Raw genomic sequence first — 12,285 nt, forward strand, 5'->3', positions numbered from 1 at the left:
ATACAGTGTACTTACTTAGGACTGGTAATAGGAGTGAACTTCATGGCCACTGAAATTCTGTGGACATTTGGTCCTGGAACCATAATGTGTTGTAGGAAATAATTGTTCTTTCCTTCCCTCTACTACACCAGTCAGTAACGTAGAACTACTGTGTTTGCTTTTATCATTTGGGTGCAGAAAAAGCTACCTAAATCTGGAAGCTCTTAAAACAGCTAAATGTTGAACTCCCCTGATGATTCAGGTGGCATGCAGCACTTAGTGTTGTTCTTGGAGTCTGACAAGGAGAAAGAAGGAAGCAGGTGGATAAAAGGAGTGTCCATGGTACTCTTCTCAGTAGAACTGCTGAAGTACAGACTCTACCTAGGAAAATGGGAGTTGAAAGTCTTTTGAAGTGCTCAGAGAAAAGTACTTCAGCTTGAATTTTCTGCTATTATTCAGTTTTCATCCTTTGTACTTCTACAAGATTCAAGAAAACTGCAGAAAGGAGCCATTTCTCTGCATATGAGTTATTCCATTGAAATAAATACAATATAAACACATAAGATGGCAAGTCCTCCTGGAAACTGCTAAGGCACATGGAAAATAAGGGCGTGATTGGTGACAACCAACATGGTTTCACTAAGGACAAATTGTGCCTGACAGATTTGGTGATCTCCTACAAGAGGTTTACAGTGTTGGTGGATAAGAGAAGATCAACTGACATCATCTACCTGGACTTGTGCAAAGCATTTGACACTGTCCCACACAATATCCTTGTCTCTAAATTGGAGAGGAATGGATTTGAGGGACATATCCCTCGGTGGATAAGGAATTGGCTGGATGACTGCACTCAGAGTTGTGGTCAACGGCTCGATGTCCAAGTGGAGAACAGTGACGAGTGGTGTTCCTCAATTGAGACCAGCGCTGTTTAACATCTTTGTTAGCGACATGGACAGTGGGATCGAGTGCACCCTCAGCAAGTTTGCAGATAACACCAAGCTGTGTGGTGTTGTGGACACGCTGGAGGGAAGGGATGCCATCCAGAGGGACCTTGACAGGCTTGAGAGGTGGGCCCATGCAAACCTAATGAAGTTCAATAAGGCCAAGTGCAAGGTCCTGCACGTGGGTTGGGGCAATCCCAAGCGCAAGTACAGGCTTGGTGGAGAATGGATTGAGAGCAGCCCTGAGGAGGACAACTTGGGGGTGTTGGTTGATGAGAAGCTCAATGTGAGCTGGCAATGTGAGCTTGCAGCCCAGAAAGACAACTGTATTCTGAGCTGCATCCAAAGAAGCGTGGCCAGCAGGTCAAGGGAGGTGATTCTGCCCCTCTACTCTGCTCTTGTGAGTACATGGAGTACTGCATCCAGCTGTGGGGTCCCCAACACAAGAATGACATGGAGCTATTGGAGTGAGTCTAGAGGAGGGCCACGAAGATGATCTGAGGGCTGGAGCACCTCTCTTATGCAGACAGGCTGAGGGAATTGGAGTTGCCGAGCATGGAGAAGAAAAGGCTCTGGCGAGACCCTCTAACAGCCTTCCAGTACTTAAAGGGGGCCTACAGGAAAGCTGGAGAGGGCATGGAGAGATAGGGCAAGGGACAATGGCTTTAAACTGAAACAGGGGAGATTTCAGTTAGGAAGAAATTCTTCCCTCTGGGAGTCGTGAAACACTGGAATAGGTTGCCCAGAGAAGTTGTGGCTGCCCCATCCCTGGAAGTGTTCAGTGCAAAGTTGGATGAGGTTTTGAGCAACCTGGTGTAGTGGAAGATGTCCCTGCCCATGGCATGGGGGTAGGAACTAGATGATCTTTAAGGTCCCTTCCAACCCAAACCGTTCTATGATAAGGTAAATATAAAGTCATAAATCAGATGTTACAAGTTGCTCATTCATAACAGAGAATTTGGTGAAGTTTTATCCTGGGAATCACCAACTCACAGTAATGGTGAGTGAGCTAGATGCTTTGGAAATCTGGGATCCCAAACCATGAGATCCTATGGAAACTATGGAGTTTGGAATGGTAAGCATTGTGTATCAGTGTCATGTATCATGTATCATAGATGCATACATCAGATTGGACTTCCATCCCTCTCGGGGCTTGAGCCAATTGGCGCCTCTGCAAATTGCCCTATTTACGTCAGGAGAAAGGAACCGGAAAGGTGTGCCTGTGCCCAGGAGCGAGGAGAGGGGAGGGAGGTGCTGCCCCTATTCCCTGGCGCTGGCCCGGTGCCACCCGCTGAGGATGGTGGCAGCGGAGCCGCTTGGGGAACTCGGGGAGCGCCCCGCTCCCGGGGTGCCCACCGGGCCTAGTTCACCCAGAGAGGACTGAGATCTGAGAGAAACGGCCACACCGACAACAGGTCAGTGAAGATGGAACGGGACGAGGTGTGCCCGACCTGAGTTTCCTCTGCAACTGGTGGCGAGACGGCAAGCAGCCCCCTTGCAGCCAAATGCTCGGAGGAGCAGAGATCCACTCGCAGCCCGTGGAAAACGCACGTTGACAAGAGATGCCAGAGCCTGAGTATGGTACGCATCTAGAGTCCGTGGGACAACCCCCGTCGGTGGGTAGGTGTTTTGTTTAAAGGAGATGCCTGAGCCTGAGGACAGTTATGAAGCATGGGCACAGGTAGAGACGAATTTAGAGTCTGTATGGAGACACATTTAAAGTCTATATGAAGACCCATGCCTGAGAGAGTGGCAACAACTCCCTAAGAATCCGAGACTGTGGTAAAGCCCACACCAGAGCAATCTGTTGGGGAAGGATTGCATCTTGTGGGTAGGACTCATGCTGGAGAAGTTTGTAGATTTTCCTTGTGAGTAGGGGATCCACTGGAGCAAGGGAAAATGGTATAAGGACTCCTTCTCCTTTAAGAGAGGAGCGACAGTAACAATGTGGAATGAACTGACCTGCACTTCCCCATTCCCTGCCCCCTGCGCTGCTGGGGGGAAGGTAGAGCCGTGAAGAAAAGGAAAGGGGGGTGGAGAGGTGTTGTTTTTAAGACCTGGCCTTGTTTTCTTTTTATCCTTTTAAGTAACTGGTTTTGCTTGTCTTTATTCTTTTAAGTAGCTGTTAATAAATTATTTTGCTTTAAGAAAGCCGAGTCTGTTTTGCCCGGGACCATGGTTGGTGGGTGCTCCCTCTGTTCTTGTCTCAATCCTCAGTCCTTTTATTATATTTTTCTCCTCTCCACTTCACTGGAGTGAGAGACAGTCTGCGTGGAGTTTAGTTGGCGGATTGGCCTAAAACCACGACGCTATTTCAGGTGTATTTTAGAAACAGTAGAAGTTTGTAGTTTCCAATGTTTTTTTTAATCTGGATGATCATAATAGGAGAATATAGAACACAGCTTTTGACATTCAATATCATTTTGCTATCTGTAGCATACCAAATGCTTGCTTAAGGGATATGATGGAAATGCTCTCTTCTTAAGATGCTTAAAATAGATGAAGAGTGGAAGAGGTCAAGGGAGAAGCTGGAGAATGTTTTTTGGCTCCTGAAAAGGTCATTTTGAAATACATGGCAAAGCAATGCATGATGGAAGGAAATCATGGCAGATCCAGCATGTGGTGTACTAAATTAGTTTTCTTGGTCACTGACAGTCTGAACTGGAAGAATATGAAAGATACCTTTAGGATAAACAGCCATATTGTTAACTCTTTCAATAATATTAATACTTGAATTTGGGTTTTCCCCACTATTCTATCTTAGATTTTTTTTTTTTTATTAGACTTTACCATGTTTTAAGACAGTGTATTTGTATTGGCAACCATTAAAGATCTTGAGTAATTTGAGATTTATCCATCATGAAGTATATGACTGTATATAAACTGGGGTGGATTTTTAAAAATCTTTCCATATGGAAGCAGATTTGGCCCTAGAGAATGTAAATTAAATACAGTAATTTAAGAATGAGTAAAATGAATTTTCCTAGAAAACTCGCTTTCAGAGAGCCAGTTTGTGCACTCTGTATATCTGTTCTGTTTTAGTTTTCAGCCAACTTTTGACCTTGCAAACTATCTCCTTCACCTCACTTTTGTTGCTCACATCTTCAATTTCTACACTTTTGTGCTTTCACACGAACCATCTCCTGTGTTATTTGTCGCCAAAATCGCAGTATAAATTTCTCAGCTAAAACAATCTGCAAGGTATAGAAATAACTATCTGCTACCCTCTTCCAGTAATGGAAGCACATACTCTCTTCATTTCTTTGCATAATATTAATTAAAACATAATCCATTTGCTAATAATCAGTGCCAGCGTGCTTTCATCTGCCATATTAATTACTATACTGTTACATTCCAAATCCTGTTAAGGGTGAAATGAAACACAGCTTATATTTAAAGCCAAGAATCTGTTCTTAGTATAATTGAAATCTTAACACTTCAACAAACAATTACTGTTAAACCAGATATGAGAACTTTTTTTCCCATTATTTTCTTTTTCTTTCTATTACAAGGGCAAAAAGTCTCAACAATAGCAACACAATTAAAATTGTTATGCACACACTTCCTAGTATCTTTCCCTTTCTCTGATGTCATGGTTACTCTTCCACTGTTTCTCTCTGGATCTTGAGATCATTCATTGGCTTCGGTTTGGCACGAGGGTTGCTATGGTGAGTTGTGAGTGTTCCAGGTTCTTTTACAGAACTACATTTTACATCAAAATTTACTGAGTAACCGAGGATTGTCTTATATACTTTGGATACTTTTTCTTTATTCTCTTTGTTATCCCTAAACATGTTTTTTGACCAGCTCCCATGTCTGTGTTTCTTTAATTCACCATTGGTGTATTATTTATAGGCTTGTAGTCTCCAGTGCAATCCTATGCCCCCTTTCTTATTATTCCATACTGGTACATTCCATCCAATGTTTCTACTTTTGTTGTCTCTGCTATTATCCCATGCGTGCACTACATCATTATGTTGGTCATAATTATTTCATCCTACGTAGAACAGAAAAAAAGAAACTGCGCTATACAAAGATAAGAAGTAAATATAACCTAGGCATAGCCGCCTGGTCTCTGGAAAACTTGCTGTTTCAGCTAAAACAAGTTAAAAAATAGATGTGTGTATATATATCCAGGAAAGCCAAGACAAATTTGGATAAAGCCTGACAAGATTCAGTCCTAAGGCCTTCAAAGTTTGTTCAAATCATGTTGCTAGAGGTGACGATGCTGCAGTTACGGGGATACAGAGCTACACTAGCTCACATTTATTTCACAAATGTATTACTAAACATTCTTTAAAGAAAACCCTTTAAAGGGTTTTAATAAATTCTGATTTGTTTAACGATCAAGGTATGAATTTTTGCATTTGTGATCCATCTGCTTAAGTCACTATGACTATATGATGCTGGTGGGAATATTGATGCAAAGTAAAAATGAGCACATATGTAAAAACTGTTCTTAAATTATCTTGGCGTTTTTGTAAGGATTACCTGTACTGATAAGTCAGAAGACATATTTAGATAATCCAAGTTTCCTAATTCTGTTTTTCTCATCTGTTAATTAAAATATACTATATTTTCATCTTTAAGACAGTCATGATGACTCTTGCTATGACTATGATTGTCATTCAGATTCTGCAGTATGACTATAATAATCATGTAGATTATGCAGTAAGGATTAATGTCTGGTTTTGCAGTTTTTATACATTTCTAACCTAACTTCACACTTCTTTCCATAGGAAATTTCACTTTTTTTCCCAACTCAAACATTGTTATTTGTCATAACTAAAATGAATCACAGTCATATAGGACACACAGTGAGAATTTAATAAAGTGGGACAGACATTTTTTTTAAAATTGTTTTGTTTTTTTTTTTTCCTGATGGTTTTATATATCATTTCCTACACCTGGAAGCAAACAGTTAAGCTAAATATTTGTGTTAGATTATTCCAAGTATATATAAAGACAGGATTATTTCAGGTGAGATTTTGAAAATATCTGTCTTGAGCTAACTCATTTTCTAACAGAAATCATTAAGAATTTTATGAGAGCAACACATTGAAAATGCTATACTGTATCTGGTTAGGTATACAGTTGTGTATCCAAAACAAGCATCACTAGCAGAGTGGTTTTCTATTCGATTCTTCTGGGTAAACAAATGAGTGTATTGTTTTTCTGTTTTTCCTAGTGTGTTGTATTTGCTATGACATCTGGTCAGATGTGGAATCACATCCGTGGACCACCGTATGCACATAAAAATCCTCAGAATGGACAAGTGGTGAGTTGATTCTTTTAATTTTATTTTGAGGAGAAATAGTATATAGATAGTCACTCTCAAAAACAAATCCACAATCGCAAATAATTGCAGTTTCTTAGCACTGTATGACAGTGTGCTGGAGTCTTAAGTCTCCAGTTGCAAACAGTCTGTTTTGGAATTTCAGATGTTTAGAAAGTTCCACCATCTTTAATTTGAGCAATGAAATGAGTGGCCATGTTTTTCAAAATTCCCTCTATCAGACTCCTAGCTGTAGTGAATGTGTTACAAAATGTTCCATACCACAGAATTTCTGCTTTCCAAAGATAAATGGATATTGTGTCTTTTTGTAGAAACCTGCTTCTTCACAAGGTGAAAAGCAAGGTTTTGTGTTTTTTTTTCTTCTTTTCAGGCTCTGTTTACACAAACCTTTGAGATTTTTAACGTCTTATCTTACTCCTTGAGCATTTTGGTTAGAAAAGGAGATGGCAAATATTTTTGTGCTTTGTATTTTTCATATGCTTTTTTCCATTTTGCCTGTTGCTCTTCCACTGAACTTTATGGAACTTTATAGCTTTTTCCTATATCTCTTTACTTCTTCAATTTTAATTCTTTATGAGCTTTACTAAGAAGTTACCACTAGTTTATTACTGCCAAAATTACTGTTATATCCTGCTACTGCTGTCTTTGAAGGAATTCTCTTACTTGCTCCTTCCTGCTCACAAATTAGCAAATGTTCATCAGAAAGTCTCTGCCTACACTGGGAAGGTACAGAGAACCTTAGCTAGTTTCTACCACTCTTAGTTATTAATCACATTTCAAGCAAGTTGTTGGAATGAAATCTATGAAACTTCCAGTGAACTTAATGTTCAGGAAGCTTTTTTGTGACCAGTGGCCTGCCAAGCTGTTTCCAACTTTGACCATCACTGATAAAAGGAGACAGTCCTATGTCTTAAATAAAAAATTTATTTGAAGGTCCCTTTGTGTCATATCTTAATTGGAGTAGCAAAAAAATGATGGTTTGAATTTGATTACCGATTTGCTTTTTATCAGGAACGTAGCAGCATATTGATTCCATAAAATTACATGATTCCATCTGTCAACTTTGTTATGCAGAAGTAGAAATGATAATGTAATAAATAATCTCTGTAAAACACTGTTTATAAAAATTTAGTGTTTTTCATTACTGCCTTGCAGTATTAAATTTATGATGCTTTCCTACGGAGTGACAAAAAGGAGAAATACTGCGCAGAAAAAGCACTGTTTGTGACAAGTTAGTTTTTACCATATCCAATATTATACACATTGCCCTTCTTAAAGACCTGTTTCTGAAGTGTAAACTGCTTTGAATCATTTACAAATATTGCTTTAATTGTTCCTGAATGTGTGCCATCTTATCTCAGTTTTCAGAGTGTGAACTCCTCATATCCTCTCTGAGTAAGTAAAACAAGTCAGATTCTAAGATTAAAGAAAGTATTGATGCAGGATCACCAAATTCCTGCTTTATTTAGGGTGTCACTGACCACTGTAGTTGTAACTAAAAGCTCTGTTTTTTACCAGTGTTAGAAGCTTAGTAAGTATTCTGTAAGCCTTTACCTACTTTACATTGCTTTTTCTTTTCAAATAACAGTATTGAACATTTTCCTGTTACATTTGTCTAGCACTTATCTATGTTCCTGTGAATTCGAAGTAATAAAAGTGGTTATCTAACACTTCTGTGAGATTTATTCAACCATAATAACTCACTGTAATACAGTTCTGCATTAAGTTAGCAACTACTGCCTTTACATCTGGATGAAATTTAACTCATCGCTTTCTTTCAATGTCTAGGATTTAGTACCAATTCCAAATTTCCATGCTAATTTTGTACAAGGATTACTTGCATGTAATACTCTGAAACGTTGTTAACAGTCTTACCATGTAAAATTCTGTTTTTAAGAGGAGGCATAGAATAGCTCACCAAGCTTAATTGTTTTATTGTTAGGTTCAAATTTACTTAGCTTTTTTTATTTCATAGGAGTTAGCGGTTCAGTTCTGTACTAGCTGTAGAGCCTGATATGCCACCGGACTTTGGAAGTGATAATATTCTGTCTTCATAAACTGTTCCTCGCCTCAGAGATCTCCTATTATTTACTTTGTTCTTGTCATAATTTTAGATGACACTTAATTTCTCCTTCTTAAATTCCTGTTTTTTGAAAAGATGAAAAGTCATTTGTTTACTTTGCTTAAATAACACTACTTAGTAGTGCCAATATCTTGTAAAAGTAACATTACCAGTTCTTAAAATTTTTGGCTTGTGCACTGCATTTACGATTCTTTGCTCGATTACCTAAATTACTTTCATTCTATGATTGTAGTCTTTGAGTAAAGCTTTTAAACCGTATTTTTTTAATTCTTTGTGGATCTATTCTGTGAAGTTGATGTGATCTCTTATTGAGGTTGTTGCAGTTCTTTCCTTTATTCCTCATTGCTGTCAGCTAATTTCAGTTTTTGGGTCCACATGAAAGCAGTATCAATTTTTATGTAGAAAGCTGAATCACCCAGTACCATTTGATATTTCAGTTCTGATTTAGGTTGATGAAACTGGTGCTAATCTTCTATCTTGACACGTTCTTTATCTCTGTTATATTTTTGAAATTCTTAATATTTTGACTAATACTTTTGTTAGGATTAGGCCCTTACTGCTTGTGTGACACTAAAATCTGTGCCTTTTTTACTGGGGTTGAGAGTCAAAACTAATCGTCCCATTGGTGTCTGTATATGAACAGTCTTGGGAGAGTTCTGATTTTTATTCAGAGCTCAATCTGTCTAGAGCTGGTGGTGAGACAAGTAGCGAGCTGGAGAAAGCAATTACATATTTTTGAGCCTCCTGCAGAGGTATTTCTGTTGCTGTTTAATTGACCTAATAGCAAAGAATTCTCATTCGATTTTCATCAGCTTTTAATCAAATAGCATTAATGGTGAAGAAAGCATTTATGTGTGTCTATCCAGGGATTAGCAGCTGTTTGTTCTTGATTTGGATGCAAATGCAACAATTCGTATTGTGCAGTATGCTCAAGACTACGTCTTTAAAATGGTCAATAGTTTACTATAAATGAGAACAGGGCAAAGGGCAAGCTTAATCTAAAATACTGAATTAAGATGATTTTCACAGCTCGTAATTTTCTTTCTTTCTCTGAGAAGAAATTATTAGAAGTTGGAAAAGTTTTTGTATGAAGAGGGAAAAATGGCATTTTTATTGTCAGATATTAGATGATTTTCCTACATAAGCTGATGCTTTGTGAAATGGATAATGGATAATTTGCCACAATATTAATTGGATATTTTTTTATCGAGTCTTATATTTTCAAAGCTTGTTAAAATTGCTTAAGAATAACACAAATTGTGTCCTTAGGAAGCAATTTATATCTGTTTAGCAGATCTTTTAGATAGGACGCCTTGCAATATCAGATTCATTATAAATATTTGTTCAATTGTGGGGTTTATTCAGCCTTTTTTTTTTTTTCCCCACAGTTTATAACCACTAATCTTTATTTGGGGACAGTCTCTAAAATGTCTCTTTTCAAATGATATCTCTTTCTAGCTGATATGGGTATCTGGTAATCTGTATGTTTCTGAAGTTAAATGAAAAATGTGTTTGATTGCATTGACAAATGCAAAAATGAATAATAGCAAAATTAAGGTACTCTGTGTGGATAAATTTATGCTTAGAATATCGAGATTTTCAATTCACATTAGTCCTCTACTGCTAAGCAGGACACAACATCATTTATTAAAGTGTATTCTTCTGTGGCTTCTGACATGACTTTTCATATCTAATTAAGATAAATGGAACTTGGAACAGTTTTAAAGAGTGACTCTCCCTTTCAAGCTCAGTAAGTCACAGTAAATACGTTGTTCTTTAGTCTTCAATCTATCTGGAATCATGTTTGAAGTGCAGTTTGCCAAGATTGTGTTTGTGATGCCTGACTTTTCTGCAAGTGGCCAGATTGCTTGGTAGCAGTTTGAATATATAAAAAGTCACTTTACCATGTGATATATTATTATATATTTGTCTCGATTTTGGTTAAAGAGAAGTTCATACAGGATGGCAGATTGACATCGGTAGTACCACAGCAATATTTCGGCGCATCTCGCAACAACAATCACAACTATAGTGCTGTTAAAAATACTTCTTAATATTGTATTGGAATAGCCAATTATTTATGTTAGTATGCTTGATAGAAATAAGAAGTAGGTTATTTATGTTATGAGTGTATTTAATGAAACGGCTTTCCTGCAGTCATCAAAGCAGTGAGTCTATTCAGAAGTTACAACTAGTAAAGGATTTCTCAAGCCTTTAATTTCAACTTCGATCTTGATTTAGTGAAAAAACTTAACAATTGGTAGTGCAAGATATAGAGCTAGTATAAAACAATCTTAATTCTGTTAACAGACCAGCACATTAACAAATGGGCAACATCATATCTAAACTAGTGTTGGGAAAAGTATTAACCTGTATAAGACATCTGTCCTAATTTTTGAGATTGCAAGGGTGATTATAGCTGACATTTCAATAACTTTCTGTATAACACATATTTCTATGTTGATACTAGAAAAGGGAAACCTTACATGATATTTTGTACCCTTTTTTATTGTGGGAAGAAAAGGAGGTAGGAAAATGGTCATGACAGAACGGTTGCTCAGATGAGATATTAGAACCTCTAAATTCTTAAAATGGTGAATTCTTGAAACATTGCTCTAAAAGTTCAGATAGTACCATTGTATTACCACTTCTGTAGTTTTGGTTAAGCAAAGATGAAACATGTTCCCATCAAGTAAAACTGTATTTTAGACTAGTAATCAACGAGTAGTCTGTCATGATAAAATCCAACAAAATAAAAAAAGCTCTAGATTTTGATTGCTGCTTGTAACAACAGAAATTTAATTTTAATTGACTGATACCACTTTCAAGTAGCAAACACTACTCCTCTCTCCCAACCCCTTCCTTTTGTTAAGTGTAGATGGGCTCCTAGGAGCAATTTAGTTCCATTTGAAAGAACTGTTTTCTGCAGAACAGCTCTTATGTCAGAAGTCAGAGAGACCTCAAATGTGTGAAGTTATGAAGTATCTGAAGATAGAATAATAATACAATACAGAAAAATATACTTTTTTAAAGACAGAAAAACAGAATGATACAAGGGAAAACCTGTTCATGATGTTCTGTTACTACTAGAACAAAAGCCATTTTCTTAAACTCAGCTTGAGTGCCAGGTAGGAATCTAGTTTTTCTGCTTCCTGGACTTTACTGATTATGTAGATATTAAAAGGTAAAAGCCTTCTCTCATAGAATAATTGTGATTGAAAGGTAGCTCTGAAGATCATCTAGAGCACGTGCTTGCTCAAAGCTGGTCAAACCTTTCTCTAAGCAAATTTTGAGTGTCTCCATGGCTAGGGATTCCCCAGCTTGTTCCAGTGTTTGACCATCCACATCATTCTTTTAATTTTACCTTTTAATTTATTTTTATCTTGTTTTTTATTTCCCTCAGGAACTGTCATGGTAAACTTTATCCTCCTCTTCAGTGAAAGCTGACTTAGCTGAGTTCTTAGTCAGAATTTATCACTGACTTTAATAAAATTAGACTTAGCCCAGCAGTACACATTTTGAGAGCTCCTGACCACATACCTTTGCTTAAGTGGCACTAGCACTGTTACGGTATCTCTACAATATCCCCACTGGAAACGAGAAAACATTAAGCCTGGAGTACTTATAGAGATTTTACTCTATATAGACTCTGCTCTCTGAATAGACCTATGCAGACATTCTTACTGTAGCTATTGAACAACTTAAGCATGTCTGTTTCCTTCTGAAATCTTACAAGTTTTCAACAATTTTGAGAGAGTGGAGAAGGGTGTAGTGAGGAAAAAACTCTACTATATTTTTCCTATTTCAAGACATAGTCTTTCACTACTTTAGTTGGATTATTTTGTGAGTCTGTCTTCTTCCCTGTGGAAAGAGAATCTATAGCACAAGAGTGTACATCTTCCTTTTACTGAAGTAAAATTTCAGCAGTTGGGAATTGTCTTGTGAATTATTAAGCAAATATCAAAATATTTTCTATCATGCAGAGC

At 37.5% G+C, this 12,285-nt stretch overlaps 1 protein-coding gene across 1 annotated transcript in view; it reads left to right on the forward strand.

Annotated features, from left to right (window-relative positions):
- Positions 1 to 12,285, forward strand: part of TUSC3 (tumor suppressor candidate 3) — a 79,094-nt gene that overhangs the window by 19,444 nt on the left and 47,365 nt on the right. Inside the window, exon 5 of the mRNA XM_086611549.1 lies at positions 6,109 to 6,198. Coding sequence (XP_086467675.1) covers positions 6,109 to 6,198 — 90 coding nt within the window. The remainder of the gene's footprint in view (positions 1 to 6,108; positions 6,199 to 12,285) is intronic.

The sequence above is a fragment of the Tauraco erythrolophus genome, chromosome 5 (assembly GCF_009769465.1).
Source record: "Tauraco erythrolophus isolate bTauEry1 chromosome 5, bTauEry1.pri, whole genome shotgun sequence".
Lineage (NCBI taxonomy): Eukaryota > Metazoa > Chordata > Aves > Musophagiformes > Musophagidae > Tauraco > Tauraco erythrolophus.